A 19,813-nucleotide genomic window follows, 5' to 3' on the forward strand; every position below is an offset into this window, starting at 1 on the left:
TCCACTTTGTCCTCACCATATTACACATCCTCCACACATATATTACCATGAACCATTATTAGCAATCCTCCTCCCCCTTTAACCTTCCTGTCTCTCCTCCAGGTATTATATCCCTTCTCTTTAAAGTTAACATGGATCCCTTCTCTTAATTTTACTTCACCAAGTCATCCTCTGTGGAGTGGAGCTTCCCCATGAGATACGCTTTGCCATGTAATGCAGTCAGTAGCTTGCACGCCATTGTGCTGGGCAGATGTTCGTTGTGCGAGAACTTGCTTTGGTGTTTTTTCCCTTTTCAGGTAAGGTCATGTCGACCGTTACGCAGCGACAGTGCCTTCTACCCGTTATCCAATCTTTGGAGCGGGTAGAGCCATTCAAGTGGCTATATCTATTGTGTGGCAGATATACCAAGCTTACAGCTCTTGTTGTTGTACCACAGGGTGACGGCCATGTCTTCTTCTGGAGGGGAGTCTGCTGGGCTTTCCTTGGGATCCCCCATGGGTTCCAGGACCAGCAGGAATGCTCATAGTCAGGTTGGGGGAGGTGGTTCTGCCAGTAGTCTCCCCCGGCCTGGAAGTTTGCGGGCCACTCGCCGGGCCATGGCACGCTTGGACCTGCACGTGTAAATAAGCTCTCCACTTCGCCACACTTACCTACCTCACAGGATGCCATGCCTTGGGACGTGGTTTTGACGGCCCTTGTAGAGTTAAGGGATGAGGTAAACAAGCTGAAAAGGGACAGACTGCCACCTGCCCCCATGCCGTGCAGGGTGAATGAGGGAGCAAGTACTTCTCAAGGTACGCAGCACAATAGTTCACCTGTTCACAATTTCACTGGATTCCTTGATCCCATCTGTGAAGCTGGTGTTGTCACTGAGCAGAACTTTAGTGACAGTGTATTAATGCATAATGCTAAGATATTTGGGCCTCTGGATATGGTCTCTGAGGACATTGACCAACAGGTAGCAGATATAGTGAACTTTCTGTTAACTGATGGAATGCGTGGTCTTCCAAGTTCTGCCTATCTTCGTCGTTTAGATTCTTCAGTAGGTCTTTCACTGATTTCATTTCTTCTTTTTCTCTTTTTGGTCTATATTTTATATTGTTTTCTTTTATTACAAATACGACTACACTCTTCTTTTTTTCTGCAATTTCTCTAACTAAATTTCCTTTTGTCTTGAGGACTCCTATCATTTTGCTTGTTATATTTTCTTTTTTTTCTTTAAGTTGTTCTTGAATCACCTCCTCAAAATCAGCCTTATCTTTCTTATCTTGGACTCTCCATGCTTGTACTTCTTTTTTAATCACATTCTGTACTCTTTCCTCTTCCTTGTTTACTAGATCTTTCAGCTTCTCTTTTTCTTTCTCGGCTTTACCGAGTCCTTCTTCCGTCTGCATTTTTTTTTTTTTTTTGTGTGTGTGTATTTACCTAGTTGTATTTACCTAGTTGTAGTTTTACAGGGCCTGGGCTTTATGCTCATGTGGCTCCATCTCCATATCTACACTTATCCAATCTTACTTTAAAAGTGTGCACACTCGTTGCAGACACTACTTCTTCATCTAAACTGTTCCACGTCTCAATACATCTCTGCGGGAAACTATATTTTTTTATATCTCTCAGATATCTTCCCTTTCTCAGCTTTTTACTATGCGATCTTGTGCTTCGGGTGTCATATTCTTCTCTCAGGATCAGTTTCTCATTATCCACTTGGTCCATTCCGTTGATCAATTTATAGACTTTTATCAGGTCGCCTCTCTCCCTTCTTTGTTCCAAGGTTGGTAGATCCATAGCCTTTAGTCTCTCCTCATATGTCATCCCTTCAAGTTCTGGGACCATTCTTGTAGCCATTTTTTGTACCCTCTCCAATTTTCTTATGTGTTTCTTTTTATGAGGGGTCCACACTACTCCTGCATATTCCAATCTGGGTCTTATTATAGTATTTATCAATTTCTTCATCATTTCTTTGTCCATGTAGTGAAATGCTACTCCAATATTCCTTAGCAAATTATATGTTTCTCTAAAATTCTATCAATATGGCTTACTGGTTGATTGTTTTCTTCCATCGTCACTCCTAAGTCCTTTTCCTTTTTACTTTCTCCAGTTCTACTCCATCTCCCATCTTATAGATTCCCACAGGTCGTCTTTCACTCTTTCCCATTTCCATGACATGGCTTTTGTTCACATTGAATTCCATTTCCCACTTCTTACTCCATTCCCAGATCTTATTTAGGTCTTCTTGCAGTATTTCACAATCCTCCTTTTGCTTTATAACTCTGCACAGTTTCGTATCATCCAAACAAATTTATGTAGCTGTTCACTCCTTCTGGCATGTCGTTAATATAAATGAGGAAAAGTACTGGTGCCAATACTGACCCCTGTGGCACTCCGCTTTCTACTCTCCACTTGGACTTCATATCTTTAACTACCGTCCTTATTTCTCTCCCCTCAAATAATTTTCTATCCATCTCAATGTGCTTCCTTTTAAGCCACCCTTCTCCTCTAACTTCCACAGTAATCTTGCGTGTGGCACTTTGTCAAACGCCTTTTTTAAATCCAAATAGATGCAGTCAACCCATCCTCTCTCTCTTGTACTCTATCAACTATTCTAGAATAGAAACTCAATAAATTAGTTACACAAGACCGTCCTTTTCTAAAACCAAATTGGCTATTTGATATTAATTTGTTGTCTTCAAGGAACTCGATCCATTGTTTCTTTATTATTCTTTCACACATCTTGCATATTACACTAGTTAGTGATACCGGTCTGTAATTTAAAGGTTCTTCTTCCTTCCGCTCTTATATATGGGAACCACCTCAGCTCTTTTCCATTCTACTGGCACTGTTCCATTTTCTATTGAGCATTTTATGATGTTGTATATAGGACTTGCTAGTTCTTCCCTACATTCTTTCAGTATTCTGCCTGAGACTTCATCCGGTCCCATTGCCTTCTCTTCATCCAGTTCCTTCATTAACTCTTTTATTTCAAGCTTGGTTACTTTAATCTCTTTCATATAGATTGTCTCTATTACCCTGTGGCCTCTCAAATTTGGATTCTTTAGTAAAGACCTCCTGGAATTTTTATTTAATAGTTCTGCCATACTTTTGGGTCTTCCACCATCTGTTCTCTCCTTTTAACCTTTCTATTGTTTCTTTTGCCTAATTTTTCCATTTATGAATCTATAGAACAATTTTGGTTGCTCCTTACATTTTTCGACAATATCTTTTTCAAGTTCTTTTCCTCTTCCTTCCTCACCTTAACATATTCATTTCTGCCTTGAAGTTTTCCTTGTTTGTTGGATTCTATTTCTCCTCCACCTTTTCCATGCTCCATCTCTTTTCTCCTTTGCCCTAGCACACCTTGCATTAAACCAATCTTTCTTTCCTTCTTCTTTTGGTCTATATTTTGGGACATATTCCCTGACTCCTGTTTTGTAAATTTCCAAAAATAAGTTATATTTGTCTTGCATTGTCTCTGAGTTTTCCATCTCCTCCCAGTGTACGTTTTAAAATAGTTCTTGAGATTCTCAATATCAGCCTTTCTGTAATTTAATCGGTCTCCTTTGTATGAATCGTCTCTATCTTCCTTTCCTTCTTCTATATCTATTTCTAATATTGCATGGTCACTCTTTCCCAATGGGCACTTATATCTTATATCGTCATTCATTTGTATACCCCTTGTAAAAACTAGGTCCAATCTCGCTCGTCGTTTCCTCTGAATCTTGTGCATTCCTTTACTCTCTGGTCCATCATATTGTCTATCATTAGGTTCAAGAATCTTTCTCCCCAGGCTTCTTCCCCCACACCACTTTCATAATTTTCCCAGTCCACTTCTTTACAGTTGAAATCTCCTACTAATATCACTTTTCTCCTTTCTTTAACGATTCTCATTAGACTCCTTATTGTGTCATCTATCATCTTTATATTCTTGATTGGTCCATGAATTTGTTTTTGGTGGCACATATGTTACAATGATTGTTAACTCTTTTTTATTAATATGCATCTTAATATACAATACTTCTGCTTTTCCTTCCCCACATTCCACTTGGTTGATCACTATCTAATTCCTTAACATTATCATGACTCCTCCTCCTCCTTTACCCACTCTGTCTCTTCTCCATACATTATACCTATTATCCAAATCTATTATGATTGCCTCATTTAGTTTTGTTTCAGCCAGGCATACAATATCTGGATTTTCTTTCCTTATGTAATCTCTTAATTCTAATTTACTTGATAAAACCCCGTCTGTGTTCGTATACATCATTTTTAGTCTTTTGCCTTCATCATTTTAGTTAAACTTGTTCCACTTTTTCTCTTCCTTCTCGTTTATATACCATTTCCTTATCCTGTCTCCTAGAATTCTCCAAAAATGCCTTCTTCTCCTCTTCTGACCTTTCATTATTCTTTTCCTTACTGCTGCTGCCAGTTCATTGTATCTCTTCCTTTCTTCCTCATTTCTATTTTTCTTTATATAGATATCCTTACAGCCTTCTGTTTCTCTAAGTTTTGTTGTTCTATATAATATTTCTTCTGTTGCTGCTTGTGATTTTAGTAGTATTTTAATTGGTCTAGTTTTTCCTTCTTGATATGGTCCCATTCTGTTTATTTCTTCTACTTCCTCTTCCAAGTTCTGCCTATCTTCATCATTAAGATTCTTCAGTAGGTCTTTGACTGATTTCATTTCTTCTTTTTCTCTTTTTGGTCTATATTTTATATTTTTGTGTGTGTGTGTAATTCACTGTTTGATCTGCTGCAGTCTCTGACGAGACAGCCAGACGTTACCCTACAGAACGAGCTCAGAGCTCATTGTTTCCGATCTTCGGATAGGCCTGAGACCAGGCACACACCACACACCGGGACAAGGTCACAACTCCTTGATTTACATCCCGTACCTACTCACTGCTAGGTGAACAGGGCTACATGAAGGAGACACACCCAAATATCTCCACCCGGCCTCAACTCGGTCATCTGACTTGTGAAGCCAGCGCTCTAACCACTGAGCTACCTGTGTGTGTGTGTGTGTGTGTGTGTGTGTGTGTGTGTGTGTGTGTGTGTGTGTGTATTTACCTAGTTGTAGTTTTACAGGGCCTGGGCTTTATGCTCGTGTGGCCCCATCTCCATATCTACACTTATCCAATCTTACTTTAAAAGTATGCACACTCGTTGCAGACACTACTTCTTCATTTAAACTGTTCCACGTCTCAATACATCTTTGCGGAAACTATATTTTTAACATCTCTCAGACATCTTCCTTTTCTCAGCTTTTTACTATGCGATCTTGTGCTTCAATGTCATATTCTTCTCTCAGGATCAGTTTCTCATTATCCACTTGGTCCATTCCGTTGATCAATTTAAAACTTGTATCAGGTCTCCTCTCTCCTTCTTTGTTCCAGGGTTGGTAGATCCATAGCCTTTAGTCTCTCCTCATATGTCATCCTTCAAATTCTGGAACCATTCTTGTAGCCATTTTTGTAGTCTCTCAATTTCCTTATGTGTTTCTTTTATAAGGGGTCCACACTACTCATGCATATTCCAATCTGGGTCTTATTAAAGTACTTATCAATTTCTTCATCATTTCTTTGTCCATGTGGTGAAATGCTACTCCAATATTCCTTAGCAAATTATATGTTTCTCTAAAAATTCTATCAATATGGCTTACTGGTTGATTGTTTTCTTCAATCGTCACTCCTAAGTCCTTTTCCTTTTTTACTTTCTCCAGTTCTACTCCATCTCCCATCTTATAGATTCCCACGGGTCGTCTTTCACTCTTTCCCATTTCCATGACATGGCTTTTGTTCAAATTGAATTCCATTTCCACTTTTGCTCCATTCCCATATCTTATTTAGGTCTTCTTGCAGTATTTCACAATCCTCTTTTTGATTTATAACTCTGCACAGTTTCGTATCATCTGCAAACAGATTTATGTAGCTGTTCACTCCTTCTGGCATGTCGTTAATATAAATGAGGAAAAGTATTGGTTCCAATACTGACCCTTGTGGCACTCCACTTTCTACTGCTCTCCACTTGGACTTCATATCTTTAACTACCGTCCTTATTTCTCTCCCCCTCAAATAATTTTCTATCCATCTCAATGTGTTTCCTTTTAAGCCACCCTTCTCCTCTAACTTCGATAGTAATCTTGCATGTGGCACTTTGTCAAATGCCTTTTTTAAATCCAAATAAATACAGTCAACCCATCCCTCTCTCTCTTGTACTCTATCAACTATTCTAGAATAGAAACTCAGTAAATTAGTTACACAAGACCATCTTTTCCTAAAACCAAATTGGCTATTTGATATTAATTTGTTGTCTTCAAGGAACTTGATCCATTGTTTCTTTATTATTCTTTCACACATCTTGCATATTACACTAGTTAGTGATACCGGTCTGTAATTTAAAGGTTCTTCCTTCCTTCCACTCTTATATATGGGAACCACCTCAGCTCTTTTCCATTCTACTGGTACTGTTCCATTTTCTATTGAGCATTTTATGATGTTGTATATAGGACTTGCTAGTTCTTCCCTACATTCTTTCAGTATTCTGCCTGAGACTTCATCTGGTCCCATTGCCTTGTCTTCATCCAGTTCCTTCATTAATTCTTTTATTTCAAGCTTGGTTACTTTAATCTCTTTCATATAGACTGTCTCTATTACCCTGTGGCCTTTCAAATTTGGATTCCTTAGTAAAGACCTCCTGGAATTTTTTATTTAATAGTTCTGCCATACTTTTGGGTCTTCCACCATCCGTTCTCTCCTTTTAACCTTTCTATTGTTTCTCTTTGTTTAATTTTTCCATTTATGAATCTATAGAACAATTTTGGTTGCTCCTTACATTTTTGGACAATGTCCTTTTCAAAGTTCTTTTCCTCTTCCTTCCTTACCTTAACATATTCATCTCTCGCTGCCTTGAAGTTTTCCTTATTTGTTGGATTTCTATTTCTCCTCCATCTTTTCCATGCTCCATCTCTTTTCTCCTTTGCCCTAGCACACCTTGCATTAAACCAATCTTTCTTTCCTTCTTCTTTAGGTCTATATTTTGGGACATATTCCCTGACTCCTGTTTTATATATTTCCAAAAATAAGTTATACTTCTCTTGGATCGTCTCTGAGTTTTCCATCTCCTCCCAGTTTACATTTTTATAATAGTTCCTGAGATTCTCAATATCAGCCTTTCTGTAGTTTAATCGGTCTCCTTTGTATGAATTGTCTCTATCTTCCTTTCCCTCTTCTATATCTATTTCTAATATTACATGGTCACTCTTTCCCAATGGGCACTTATATCTTATATCCTCATTCATTTGTATAGCCCTTGTAAAAATTAGGTCCAATCTCACCGGCTCGTCATTTCCTCTGAATCTTGTGCATTCCTTTACTCTCCGGTCCATCATATTGTCTATCATTAGGTTTAGGAATCTTTCTCCCCAGGCTTCTTCCCCCATACCACTTTCATAATTTTCCCAGTCCACTTCTTTACAGTTGAAATCTCCTACTAATATCACTTTTTTCCTTTCTTTAACGATTCTCATTAGACTCCTTATTGTGTCATCTATCATGTCTTTATATTCTTGATTGGTCCATGAATTTGTTTTTGGTGGCACATATGTTACAATGATTGTTAACTCTTTTTTATCAATATGCATCTTAACATACAATACTTCTGCTTTTCCTTCCCCACATTCCACTTTGTCTATCACTATCTCCTTCCTTAACATTATCATGACTCCTCCTCCTCCTTTACCCACTCTGTCTCTTCTCCATACATTATACCTATTATCCAAGACTATTTTGATTTCCTCATTTAGTTTTGTTTCAGCCAGGCATACAATATCTGGATTTTCTTTCTTTATGTAATCTCTTAATTCCCCGTCTATGTTCATATACATCATTTTTAGTCTCTTGCCTTTATAATTTTTAGTTAAACTTGTTCCACTTTTTTCTCTTCCTTCTCGTTTATATACCATTTCCTTATCCTGTCTCCTAGAATTCTCCAAAAAAATGCCTTTTTTTCCTCTTCTGACCTTTCATTATTTTTTTCCCTTACTGCTGCTGCCAGTTCATTGTATCTCTTCCTTTCCTCCTCATTTCTATTTTTCTTTATATAGATACCCTTGCAGCCTTCTGTTTCTCTAAGTTTTGTTGTTCTATATAATATTTCTTCTGTTGCTGCTTGTGATTTTAGTAATATTTTAATTGGTCTCGTTTTTCCTTCTTGATATGGTCCCATTCTGTTTATTTCTTCTACTTCCTCTTCCAAGTTCTGCCTATCTTCGTCGTTTAGATTGTTCAGTAGATCTTTGACTGATTTCATTTCTTCTTTTTCTCTTTTTGATCTATATTTTATATTTTTTTCTTTTATTCCAAATACGACTACACTCTTCTTTTTTTCTGCAATTTCTCTAACTAGATTTTCTTTAGTCTTGAGGACTCCTATCATTTTGCTTGTCATATTTTCTTCTTTTTCTTTAAGTTGTTCTTGAATCACCTCCTGAAAATCGGCCTTATCTTTCTTATCTTGGACTCGCCATGTTTGTATTTCTTTTTTAATCACATTCTGTATTCTTTCCTCTTCCTTGTTTACTAGATCTTTCAGCTTCTCCTTTTCTTTTTCGGCTTTACCGAGTCCTTCTTCCATCTGCTTTTTGTAGTTAGCTACTTCCTTTTTTAGTTCTTCGTTTTCAGCTCTTAGCCTAGCTTCGTTTTCTTCCACTTTTCTTATCCTTTCTCTCAGTCTTATAAACTCCTTTTCCTGTTCTTCATTCTCTTTCATTTCCATCTTCTCCTTTATCAGTTTATCTAGTTTACATTCAATATTGAACACTCTCTTAAGTAGTGACGTAGTCGTCGTATTGAAGCCTTTGAATACGCGTTCTCCCTCACCAACATAGTCATCATCAGCCCTTCTCTATTCTCATGTCTGCATTTGATGGAATCTCTTTTCACTCATTATTCCTTAATAATTGATTTCATGAAGAAAAAAATAGTCCACACTACCTGCCCAGGCCACTGTAAATACTATACAACAGGTATGTAGTGAAGATCAGCTGATCGTCGGAACTGCGCCAGTGCGTCCGCCCTCAACCGTGTCTGTCGTGTGTGTGTGTGTGTGTGTATTTACCTAGTTGTAGTTTTACAGGGCCTGGGCTTTATGCTCGTTTGGTCCCGTCTCCATATCTACACTTATCCAATTTTTCTTTAAAACTACGTACACTCTTTGCTGATACCACTTCCTCACTCAAACTGTTCCAAGTCTCAACACATCTTTGCGGGAAACTAAATTTTTTAACATCTATCAGACATCATCCCTTCCTTAATTTCTTACTATGCGATCTTGTGCTTCTAAAGTCATATTCTTCTCTCAGGATCAGTTTCTCATTAACAACTTCATCCATTCCGTTAATCAATTTATAAACTTGTATCAGATCCCCTCTCTCTCTTCTCTGCTCCAAGGTTGGTAGATCCATTGCCTTTAGTCTCTCCTCATATGCCATCCCTTTAAATTCTGGAACCATTCTTGTAGCCATTTTTGTAGTCTCTCTAATTTTCTTATGTGTTTCTTTTATGGGGAGTCCACACAACTCCTGCATATTCCAATCTAGGTCTTATTTTAGTACTTATCAATTTCTTCATCATTTCTTGTCCATATAGTGAAATGCTACTCCAATATTCCTTAGCAAATTATACGTCTCTGAAAATTCTATCAATATGGCTTACCGGTTGATTATTTTCTTCCATTGTCACTCCCAAGTCCTTTTCCTTTTTACTTTTTCTAGTTCTACTCCATCTCCCATCTTATAGATTCCCACTGGTCGTCTTTCACTTTTTCCCATTTCCATGACATGGCTTTTGTCCACATTGAATTCCATCTCCCATTTTTTGCTCCATTTCCAGATCTTGTTTAAGTCTTCCTGTAGTATTTCACAATCCTCTTTTTGTTTAATGACTCTGCACAGTTTCACATCGTCCATAAACAGATTTATGTAGCTGTTCACTCCCTCTGGCATGTCATTTATATACGAGAAAAAGTATTGGTGCCAATACTGACCCCTGTGGCACTCCGCTGTCTACTGTTCTCCACTTGGACTTCATATCTTTAACTATCGTCTTTATTTCTCTCCCCCTTAAGTAATTCTTCATCCATCTCAATGTGCTTCCTTTTAAGCCACCCTTCTCCTCTAACTTCCATAGTAATCTTTCATGTGGCACTTTATCAAAAGCCTTTTTTAGATCTAAATAAATACAGTCAACCCATCCCTCTCTCTCTTGTACTTTATCAACTATTCTAGAGTAGAAACTCAATAAATTTGTCACACATGACCGACCTTTTCTAAAACCAAATTGGCTATTTGATAATATTTTGTTGTCTTCAAGAAACTCGCTCCATTGCTTCTTTATTACTTTTTCACACATCTTGCATATTACACTAGTTAGTGATACCAGTCTGTAATTTAAAGGTTCTGCCTTCCTTCCGCTCTTATATATGGGAACCATTTCAGCTCTTTTCCACTCCACTGGCACTGTTCCATTTTCTATTGAGCATTTTATGATGTTGTATATTGGACTTGCTAGTTCTTCCCTACATTCTTTCAGTATTCTGCGTGAGACTTCATCCAGTCCCATTGCCTTTTCCTCATCCAATTCCGTCATCAACTTTTTTATTTCAAGCTTGGTTACTTTAATCTCTTTCATATGGACAGTCTCTATTACCCTGTGGTCTTTCAAATTTGGATTCCTTAGTAATGACCTCATGAAATTTACTATTTAACAGTTCTGCCATACTTTTGGGTCTTCCACCATTCCGTTTTTCCCTTTTAACCTTTCTATTGTTTCTTTTTGTCTTATTTTTCCATTTATGAATCTGTAGAACAATTTTGGTTGTTCCTTACATTTTTCGACAATGTCCTTTTCATAGTTCTTTTCTTCTTCCTTTCTCACCTTAGCATATTCATTTCTTGCTGTTTTGAAGTTTTCCTTATTTTCTGGATTTCTGTTTCTTCTCCACCTTTTCCATGCTCCATCTCGTTTCTCCTTTGCCCTAGCACATCTTGCATTAAACCAATCTTTCTTTCCTTCTTCTTTAGGTCTATATTTCGGAACATATTCCTGACCCCAGTTTTGTATATTTCCAAAAATAAGTTATATTTCTCTTGAACCGTTAATGAGTTTTCCATCTCCTCCCAGTTTACGTTTTAAAATAGTTCTTGAGATTCTCAATATCAGCCTTTCTGTAATTTAATCGGTCTCCTTTGTATGATTCATCTCTATCTTCCTTTCCTTCTTCTATATCCATCTCTAATATTACATGGTCACTCTTTCCCAATGGGCACTTGTATCTTATATCATCGTTAATTGGTATATCCCTTGTAAAAACTAGGTCTAATCTTGCCGGCTCATTGTTTCCTCTGAATCTTGTGTTTTCCTTTACTCTTTGGACCATCAAATTATCTATCATTAGGTTCAGGAATCTATCTCCCAGGCATCTTCCCCCATACCACTTTCATAATTTTCCCAGTCTACCTCCTTACAGTTGAAATCTCCTACCAATATCACTTTTCTCCTTTCCTTAATGATTCTTGTAAGACTCCTTATTGTGTCATCTATCATGTCTCTATATTCTTGGTTAGTCCATGAGTTTGTTTTGGTGGCACATATGTTCCAATGATTGTTAACTCCTTTTTGTTAATATGCATCTTAACATACAGTATTTCTGATTTTCCTTCCCCAAACTCCACTTGATTTACCACTATCTCCTTCCTTAACATCATCATGACTCCTCCTCCTCCTTTACCCACTCTGTCTCTCCTCCATATATTATACCTTTTATCTATGTCTATTTTATTGCCTCATTTAACTTTGTTTCCACCAGGCATACAATATCTGGTTCTTCTTTCTTTATGTAATCTCTTAATTCTAATTTACTAGATAAAATCCCATCTATGTTTGTATACATCATTTTTAATCTCTTGTTCTTATCATTTTTAGTTAAACTTGCTCCATTCTTTTCTCTTCTTTCTCTTTTATATACCATTTCCTTATCCTGTCTCCTATAATTCTCCAAAAGAATGCCTTCTTCTCCTCCTCTGACCTTTTTATTATTTTTTTCTCTTGCTTCTGCCACCAGTTCATGTGTTTGTGTGTGTGTGTGTGTGTGTGTGTGTGTGTGTGTGTGTGTGTGTGTGTGTGTGTGTGTGTGTGTGTGTGTGTGTGTGTCTGTCTGTCTGTCTGTCTGATGTCACCAAAAGCCTAAGGGTAAGATCAATGATGCACCCCACCTTTAAAAGTCATCTAAAATTACTTTGTGTGATTGTATTTACATAATGTTTGATAAAGGAAACTTTTTCAACACAAAAGGAAGGGAAATGATTACAGTATTACCGGTATTTTTATATAAATATTGGTATACAAGCAACCCCCGTTTAACGAAGGTTCACACAACGAAATTTCGCTACAATGAAGGTTTCATTTTACTACCATCTGCTCGTCTAACGAACACCAAACTCGCTTTAACGAAGTTTTATCCAGGTAATTTTCTCCAAATTTGAAAGCCCCACCGTATCATGCAAGCTGACAGGCTTTTGAATACACTAGGAGCTGCTGGTACTAAGGCCTGCCTCAGGAGAAATCCTGAGACACATGTAGAATAAAGATCAAGATCAAACCTCTCATGGACAACACAGGCACTTCCAATACAAAGGCCTGACTCAGAAGAAATTCTGTGTCATCTGTAGCATCAAGATCAAGATCAAGATCATGTGCACCACTCACTCCCCAGTCAAAATATAACAGCATCACCAGTAGCTCATCTTCCCTAGTTCAACTTACCACCAAAACACCCTGCAATGTGGCCTAACGTTCCTAAGAAGACTAGGAAGTGTCTTACTCTCGAAGTGAAGCTGGGTATTATTCACAGACACGAGAGAGGCCAGAAAACTAATAACATTGCTCGCCACCATCTTGACTCCATCTACTGTCTACTATTTTCAAGTCAGCAGACTCTATTAAGAAGGCCGGTGAGCCCGTATCTTCCTTGAAAGCTAAAAGAACCACCTGAACTCCTGACTCTACAATGGATAAAATGGAAAGCCTTGTGGAAATGTGGTACATAAGTTTAGTATGCGGTACCATGATGCGCATTTTCTTTACATTCCACAGGTTGCCAGTTAGTGTCTTTCCTGTTTCACTCTCCCTCCTTCATAAAGTTAAGATCATCTACATTATAAAGTTACATACATACATACATTAATGTACATTATAATGACTTAAATCAAACTACCTAAATGTTTAACTTCATAATTTTTACTTTCATTAAACCTTTTACTGTACTATGATGCACTCTCGCTTTGCTTACTCTTAATGGAAGTTATAATCGGTTCACTTAACGAAGTTTCGCTTAACGAAGTGCTTTTTTAGGAACGTAACCCCTTCGTTAAGCGGGGGTTGCCTGTATTGGTATCGTAATTTCATATAAAAAAGGAGTGTATCGGTACGTTTCAGAATATCAGTAATACTTATACAGGTTGAACCTTCTTAATCCGGTATTCCTTCATCCGGCAAAATCTTTGTTTGCCGTAATTTTTGAATTGGAGTAATTTGCCGGACTGCCGCTAGGACGCGGCGGCGCTGTGCTGTGTTTTGGAGCCCGGGCATTCCGGGTCAAATTTGGATCAGAACCACGCTGCCGTTCATTGTCCCCCACCCCCCCTTGCATAAACATATTTTTCTGTAATATTTGCCTCTAAACATGGTTTCCAAGCAACCAGGAAGTGATAGTGTTGTGTGTGAACCACAGAAAAAGCACAAACATATGACAATATCAGTGCAACAGAAAGTGGACCTATTGAGGAAGCTAGATAAAGGTGTTTCAGTGTGGACCCTATGCCAACAGTAGAACATTAGGCAAGTATATAGAGGGTGTTTTGGGGACCACCTATAGTTTGGAATTTTCCATGGTCCGGCAAGTCTAAGGTCCGGTGGTTGCCGGATTTGGGAGGTTCAACCTGTACCAACTCTTTTGTTGACACCGCACATCCCTAATAAGCAGAGGGAATAACACTCTGTAGTAAGTAGGAAGAACAATATACCTACACAAATAATGTAGTTTATTACTATTGAATATTTTACTGATACAAAAACTAAAAACATAATACCTAAAATAATCTAAAATATTTAAAAACATAAAGATATTTAAAATTTTGCACTTAAACACCTGTTTAAATGGAATGCTTGTCACTAAGTGGCAGAACTGAACAGTCAACCATGATCATTTCATTACAAAACAATTATGTTTTTAGCTTTTGTATTGGTAATACTATTTTCTATTGTAATAAACTGCAGTATTGTGTAGGTATGTTATTGTTCCTACTTATAATAGTGTCAGTATATGCAGTCCTCATGAGTAGCAGTTTCCGGTTTTTACCGTTTCTTACTAGAATAAGATGTGTAAACACAGCCCTTAGGCAAAGTTCAGTACCAGTTTCCCGATATCCTGATGTTACTGATGAAAATATATTTGAAGGTTGCTATTCTATATCTACCTCATAAGTCAACCCCTTGTTTTGACCATAAAAAGATCTTGAAAACTCAAGTTATTGGCTGCAATATACGATAATACCTCAGTGCATGAACAAAAAAGTCATGGACATGAAGTATACAATGAATACTGTATACTACCACAAAAAGCAGCCATGTCATGTGATGCTGGGTTTGTCCTCATCACCAGCTTCACCCTGCACAGCAACATTAAAAAGTCTGTTTCAATTGCAGAATTGCCATAGCCACCCATCATTCCCCCAAGATATTCTCTATATCAATTTCTATGCCAGCTTTGTAGCTGTTGCACATACCACTTCATAATGGCAGTATCTAATGCAGCATCTTTTCCACTCCTTACATTTTTCCCTGATGCACCATTACTACTTTTACTTGATAATGCATCCTCACAGTATTTGGCAGAATATTCTTTCAATTATCTTTTAATTTACTAATGTCTGACACAGTCTGCTTGGCCACACCATACTCCTCACAAACACCCATAACACTAATTTCTTTCTCTAATTTTCTTATGAATTCCAATTGTTTTAAGTCACAACTAGGGCCATTCACTTATGCCTAACACCCTTGGGAGTTCTGAGGTACAGGCAACCCCTGCTTAACGAACATTCACACAACGAAATCTCGCTACAATGAACGTTTCCTTTTACTACCATCTGATCGTATAACAAACACCAAACTTGCTTTAATAAAATTTTATCCAGGTAATTTTTTCCAAGTTTGAAAGCCCCGCCATATCACACAAGCTGTGGCCAATCTCATCTCTGCTTTATTTTTCGGTATTCCATGCAAGATTTCACTTTATGCATTACAAAACAATCCTTTCTTGTGGGCAAGGTTTGTAAAAAGCTAATAGAAATGTTGTTTTGTGAACATAAATGCATATACAGGGAGTCCTCGGGTTACGACAGTCTCAACTTACGATGTTTCATGGTTACGAACGAACGCACCCATAAAAACATAAAAAATAATATTAGGCGTCATTCTGTCTTACGTGGTTTAGCGTCGTAAGTGACGTAAACAAACATGAACTAGTTTCGGGCGCGCGGTGGAAGAATACGCTTTGTTGTGGTTGTAGGGCAAGGAAGACGGCGTCTCAAGCCTCTGTACATACGCCATTTTGGTTGTTTGCACCGTCTCTCTCTCTCTCTCTCTCTCTCTCTTTTTTTTTCTTTGTTTTTTTACGTAGGGAAGAGGGTCAGCCAAGGGCAAAAAAAAAAAAAAGTTAGAAAAAGGCCCACTTGAGCGCTGGCTCTCCAAAAGACTTCAAAAACTGCCAAAACCGTCAGCCAGAATTAGGGGAGCAAATGCCTCGATACCTCCCTCTTAAAAGAAGACAAGTTGTAGGAATTCGGAAATAGAGATGCAGGGAGGGAGTTCCAGAGTTTACCAGTGAAAGGGATGAATGATTGAGCGTACTGGTTAACTCTTGCATTAGAGAGTTGGACAGAATAGGGATGAGAGGAAGAAGAAAGCCTTGTGCAGCGTGGCCGCAGGAGGAGGGGAGGCATGCAGTTAGCAAGATCAGTAGAACAGTTACCATGAAAATAGCGACAGAATATAGAAAGGGATGCAACATTTCGGCGGTGAGAAAGAGACTGAAGACAGTTAGTCAGAGGAGGGGAGTTGATGAGACGAAGAGCTTTCGATTCCACCCTATCAAGCAAAGCTGTGTGACTGGAACCCTCCCAAACATGCGAAGAGTACTCCATACAGGGACGGATAAGGCCCTTATACAGAGTAAGCAGTTGGAGGGGCGAGAAAAACTGTCGGAGACACCTCAGAACAGCTAATTTCATAGAAGCTGTTTTAGCAAGAGATGAGATGTGAAGTTTCCAGTTAAGATCATGAGCAAAGGACAGACCGAGGATATTCATTGTGGAAGAGGGAGACAGTTGAGTGTCATTGAAGAAGAGGGGATAGTTGTCTGGAAGGTTGTGTCGAGTTGATAGATGAAGGAATTGAGTTTTTGAGGCATTGAAAACTACTAGATTTTCTCTGCCCCAATCGGAAATCTTAGAAAGATCGGAAGTCAGGCGTTCCGTGGCGTCCCCGCGTGATCTGTTGATTTCCTGAAGGGTTGGATGTCTCTGAAAGAATGTGGAAAGATGTAGAGTGGTATCATCAGCGTAGGAGTGGATAGGGCAAGAAGTTTGGTTAAGAAGGTCATTTATGAATAATAGAAAGAGAGTGGGTGACAGGACAGAACCCTGAGGAACACCACTATTAATAGATTTAGGAGAAGAACAGTAGCCATCTACCACAGCAGCAATAGAGCGGTCGGAAAGGAAACTTGAGATAAAGTTGCAGAGAGAAGGATAGAAGCCGTAGGAGGGCAGTTTTGAAATCAAAGCTTTATGCCAGACTCTATCAAAAGCTTTTGATATGTCTAACGCAACAGCAAAAGTTACACCGAAATCTCTAAAAGAGGATGACCAAGACTCAGTAAGGAAAGCCAGAAGATCACCAGTAGAGCGACCTTGACGGAAGCCATACTTGGTTATGGCTCCCAAGCGTAAGGCACTCTTCTGATGGTAGTGCATCAAAGAAGAGAAAGGCCATCAACATGGAAGTTAAAGTGGACATTATAAAGAGATCATAAAAGGGAGACAAACCAACAAACATTGGCCGGTCGCTTGCCCTTAGTCATTCCACTGTGGCTACCATCATCAAAGATGAAGAGCGCATTATGGAACATGTGAAAGGATTTGCTCCTATGAAAGCGACAGTGATAACCAAGCAGCGTAGTGGTCTAATTATTGAGATGGAAAGATTATTGATGCTTTGGTTGGAAGAACAAAATCAACAGTGTATTCCAGTGAGCCTTATAGTGATTCAGAAGGCAAAAAGATTGTTTGAGGCACTGAAACAAGAAAAGGGGGAAGGAAGTGAAAGTGAAGTGGCTAGTAGTGGTTGGTTTATGCGATTTAAGGCTCGGACCAATTACCATAACCTTAAAGTGCAAGGTGAAGCTGCTAGTGGTGATGAGAAAGCAGCAAGTGAATTTCCTAAAGCATTGGCTGAGATAATTAAGGAGGGGGGTTATTCTGCTCATCAAGTGTTCAACGTGGATGAGACAGGTTTAATATGGAAGCGTATGCCTGACCGCACTTACATTGCCAAGGAGGAGAAGTCAGCACCAGGTCATAAAGCCAGCAAGGAGAGGCTAACTTTACTTTTTGGGAGAAATGCTGCTGGCGACTTCAAACTGAAGCCCTTGGTTGTGTATCAGGCTGAAAATCCAAGGGCATTCGGAAGAGTCAACTACCAGTCATTTGGAAGGCAAATAAGAAGGCATGGGTGACACTTGCAGTGTTTGAGGACTGGTTCATCAACTATTTTGTGCCAAGTGTGTGAGTGGTATTTGGCCTCCAAGGGTATCCCTTTTAAGGTGTTGCTAGTGCTGGACAATGCCCATGGACACCCTGCCCACCTGGGAGACTTTAACCCTAATGTCAAGGTGGTTTACCTTCCACCTAATACCACGGCCCTGTTACAGCCTATGGACCAAGGAGTGATAGCTTCGTTCTAGGCCTACTACCTCCGAAGACAATTGCTATGGCTTTACAGGCAACCAAAACCAAGAAGAATTTGACCCTAAAAAACTTTTGGAAATCCTACAACATCCTTGATGCCGTGAAGAACATTGTTGATTCCTGGGAGGAGGTTAAGCAAACAAACATGAATGGTGTTTGGAAAAAACTGTGTCCTCAATTTGTGGGTGATTTCCATGGGTTTGAGGACACAGTTCAGCATGTTATCAAGAATGTTGTTGCCCTGAGTAAGGAAACTGATTTGGAGATGGAGGTTGACGATGTTACAGACCTGTTGGAATCTCATGGAGAGGAGTTATCTACTGAGGACCTGATACAACTGGAGAAGCAGATCATAGAGGAAGAAGAAAAAGCACCCACCCCAGAGCCTAGGGCTTTCACAAGGCAGGGCTTGGCAAGAGGTTTTGCTGAGATGCATCAAGTGTTGGCAACTTTTGAGGCTATGGATCCCAACTTTGAAAGATTCACTAAGGTTTCCAGAGACATCATGGATTTGATGCAATGTTACAAGGAGATCTTGGATGAGAAGAGGTTGCTCTCTGTTCAGACTAACCTGGAGCAGTATTTTAAGAAGGTAGAGAGGCCTGCAACAGATCCTGTACCCTCTACCTCAGCTGCCTCTACTACTCCAGACTCACCTGCCCCAGAATCTCCAGCACCTTCTGAATGTTCTGCCTCACCTCCAGGCTCACCTGCCCCAGTTTCTCCAGCACCTGGAGGTTCTGCCTCACCTCCAGACTCACCTGCCCAAGCATCTCCAGCACATGAAGGTTCTGCCTCTCTTGATTCACCAGCCCCAGTATCTCCAGCACCTTCTGCAGCTTCCTCTACAAAATAAGCCTGTCTCTCCCTCCCTTGCAATGCCTCCTTCCAGTGTGCAAGCCAACCAAAGGAATAAAGGTAAGAATTTAATTTTTTTCCTGATGTTCCGACTTACGCCGAAATTCGGGTTACGACGCGTGTCAGGAACGGATCAACGTCGTAACCCGAGGACTCCCTGTATAAGGCAGTAACACCAACTCGAGAGGTGGTATTCCCAGTAACCTCAGAGCAACCTGATAGCAACCTCGTCACCGTCCCTCCAAGCATTCATGGATGTCATTTCGTGGCAGGAGGTTGCTCTGACGTTGTTAAAGAATCTTGGATCCAGCTCCTGATGCTGGGATTGGCTGCCTCTGTCTCACTCTCTCCCGCTCCGCAGTACGAAGAGGTTGACCTGTATTTCAGCTCCGCTTAACGTGTTTTCGCCGCTTAACACGTTACCCGCGTTAGTGCAATATGCTAGACTCTGCCTCACCGCGGTGAACTTTGATCCGCTCCTGCACAAATTACAGTGGAGCTAACAGTGAGAGAATTTGTACATAGCTCCTCTAACTTCCAATGACTCATATGACTTCATAAAAGTAGTGGTACACTGGTGGCCCAATACACTGTGAAACGTATATGTAATTTTTTATTTTAACCCATGTGGTATGTTGGGGACCATCCCAGAACGCATCCCCTCTATTTCCATTATTTCCAATGGGAAAATTACGTCCGCTTAACGAATTTTCGCTCTACGAACAGCTTTGATACCCCCTATCCTGTTCATTAAGCGGAGTATTGCTATAAAAGGAAACGTTCGTTGTAACGAAATTTCATTGTGTGAACGTTTGTTAAGCGGGGTTTGCCTGTATATGGCTGTACACTCGACCCTTGTTTATCCTTAATTCCGTT

At 39.4% G+C, this 19,813-nt stretch overlaps 2 protein-coding genes across 2 annotated transcripts in view; one reads left to right on the top strand and one right to left on the bottom strand.

The window, feature by feature from the left end:
- Nucleotides 1-19,813, bottom strand: part of LOC123519884 (McKusick-Kaufman/Bardet-Biedl syndromes putative chaperonin-like) — a 79,053-nt gene that overhangs the window by 52,130 nt on the left and 7,110 nt on the right. The gene's annotated exons all lie outside the window — the stretch shown is intronic.
- LOC123519750 (tigger transposable element-derived protein 1-like) lies at nucleotides 495-18,075 on the top strand. The gene is made up of 4 exons (XM_045281253.1): nucleotides 495-530; nucleotides 662-958; nucleotides 17,149-17,790; nucleotides 17,935-18,075. The coding sequence occupies exons 1-4, from the start codon at nucleotides 495-497 to the stop codon at nucleotides 18,073-18,075; spliced, it is 1,116 nt and encodes a 371-aa protein (XP_045137188.1).

The sequence above is a fragment of the Portunus trituberculatus genome, chromosome 46 (genome assembly GCF_017591435.1).
Source record: "Portunus trituberculatus isolate SZX2019 chromosome 46, ASM1759143v1, whole genome shotgun sequence".
In the NCBI taxonomy this organism is placed as follows: Eukaryota; Metazoa; Arthropoda; class Malacostraca; order Decapoda; family Portunidae; genus Portunus; species Portunus trituberculatus.

What these genes read in the sequence shown, in the direction of transcription:
- LOC123519750 (XM_045281253.1), top strand. Translation starts at nt 495, where the DNA reads ATGGGTTCCAGGACCAGCAGGAATGCTCATAGTCAG. An exon ending in GCAGGAATGCTCATAGTCAG is followed by an intron (nt 531 to 661) that starts GTTGGGGGAGGT and finishes CCTACCTCACAG; the next exon opens with GATGCCATGCCTTGGGACGT. An exon ending in CTGAGGACATTGACCAACAG is followed by an intron (nt 959 to 17,148) that starts GTAGCAGATATA and finishes AGATCATAAAAG; the next exon opens with GGAGACAAACCAACAAACAT.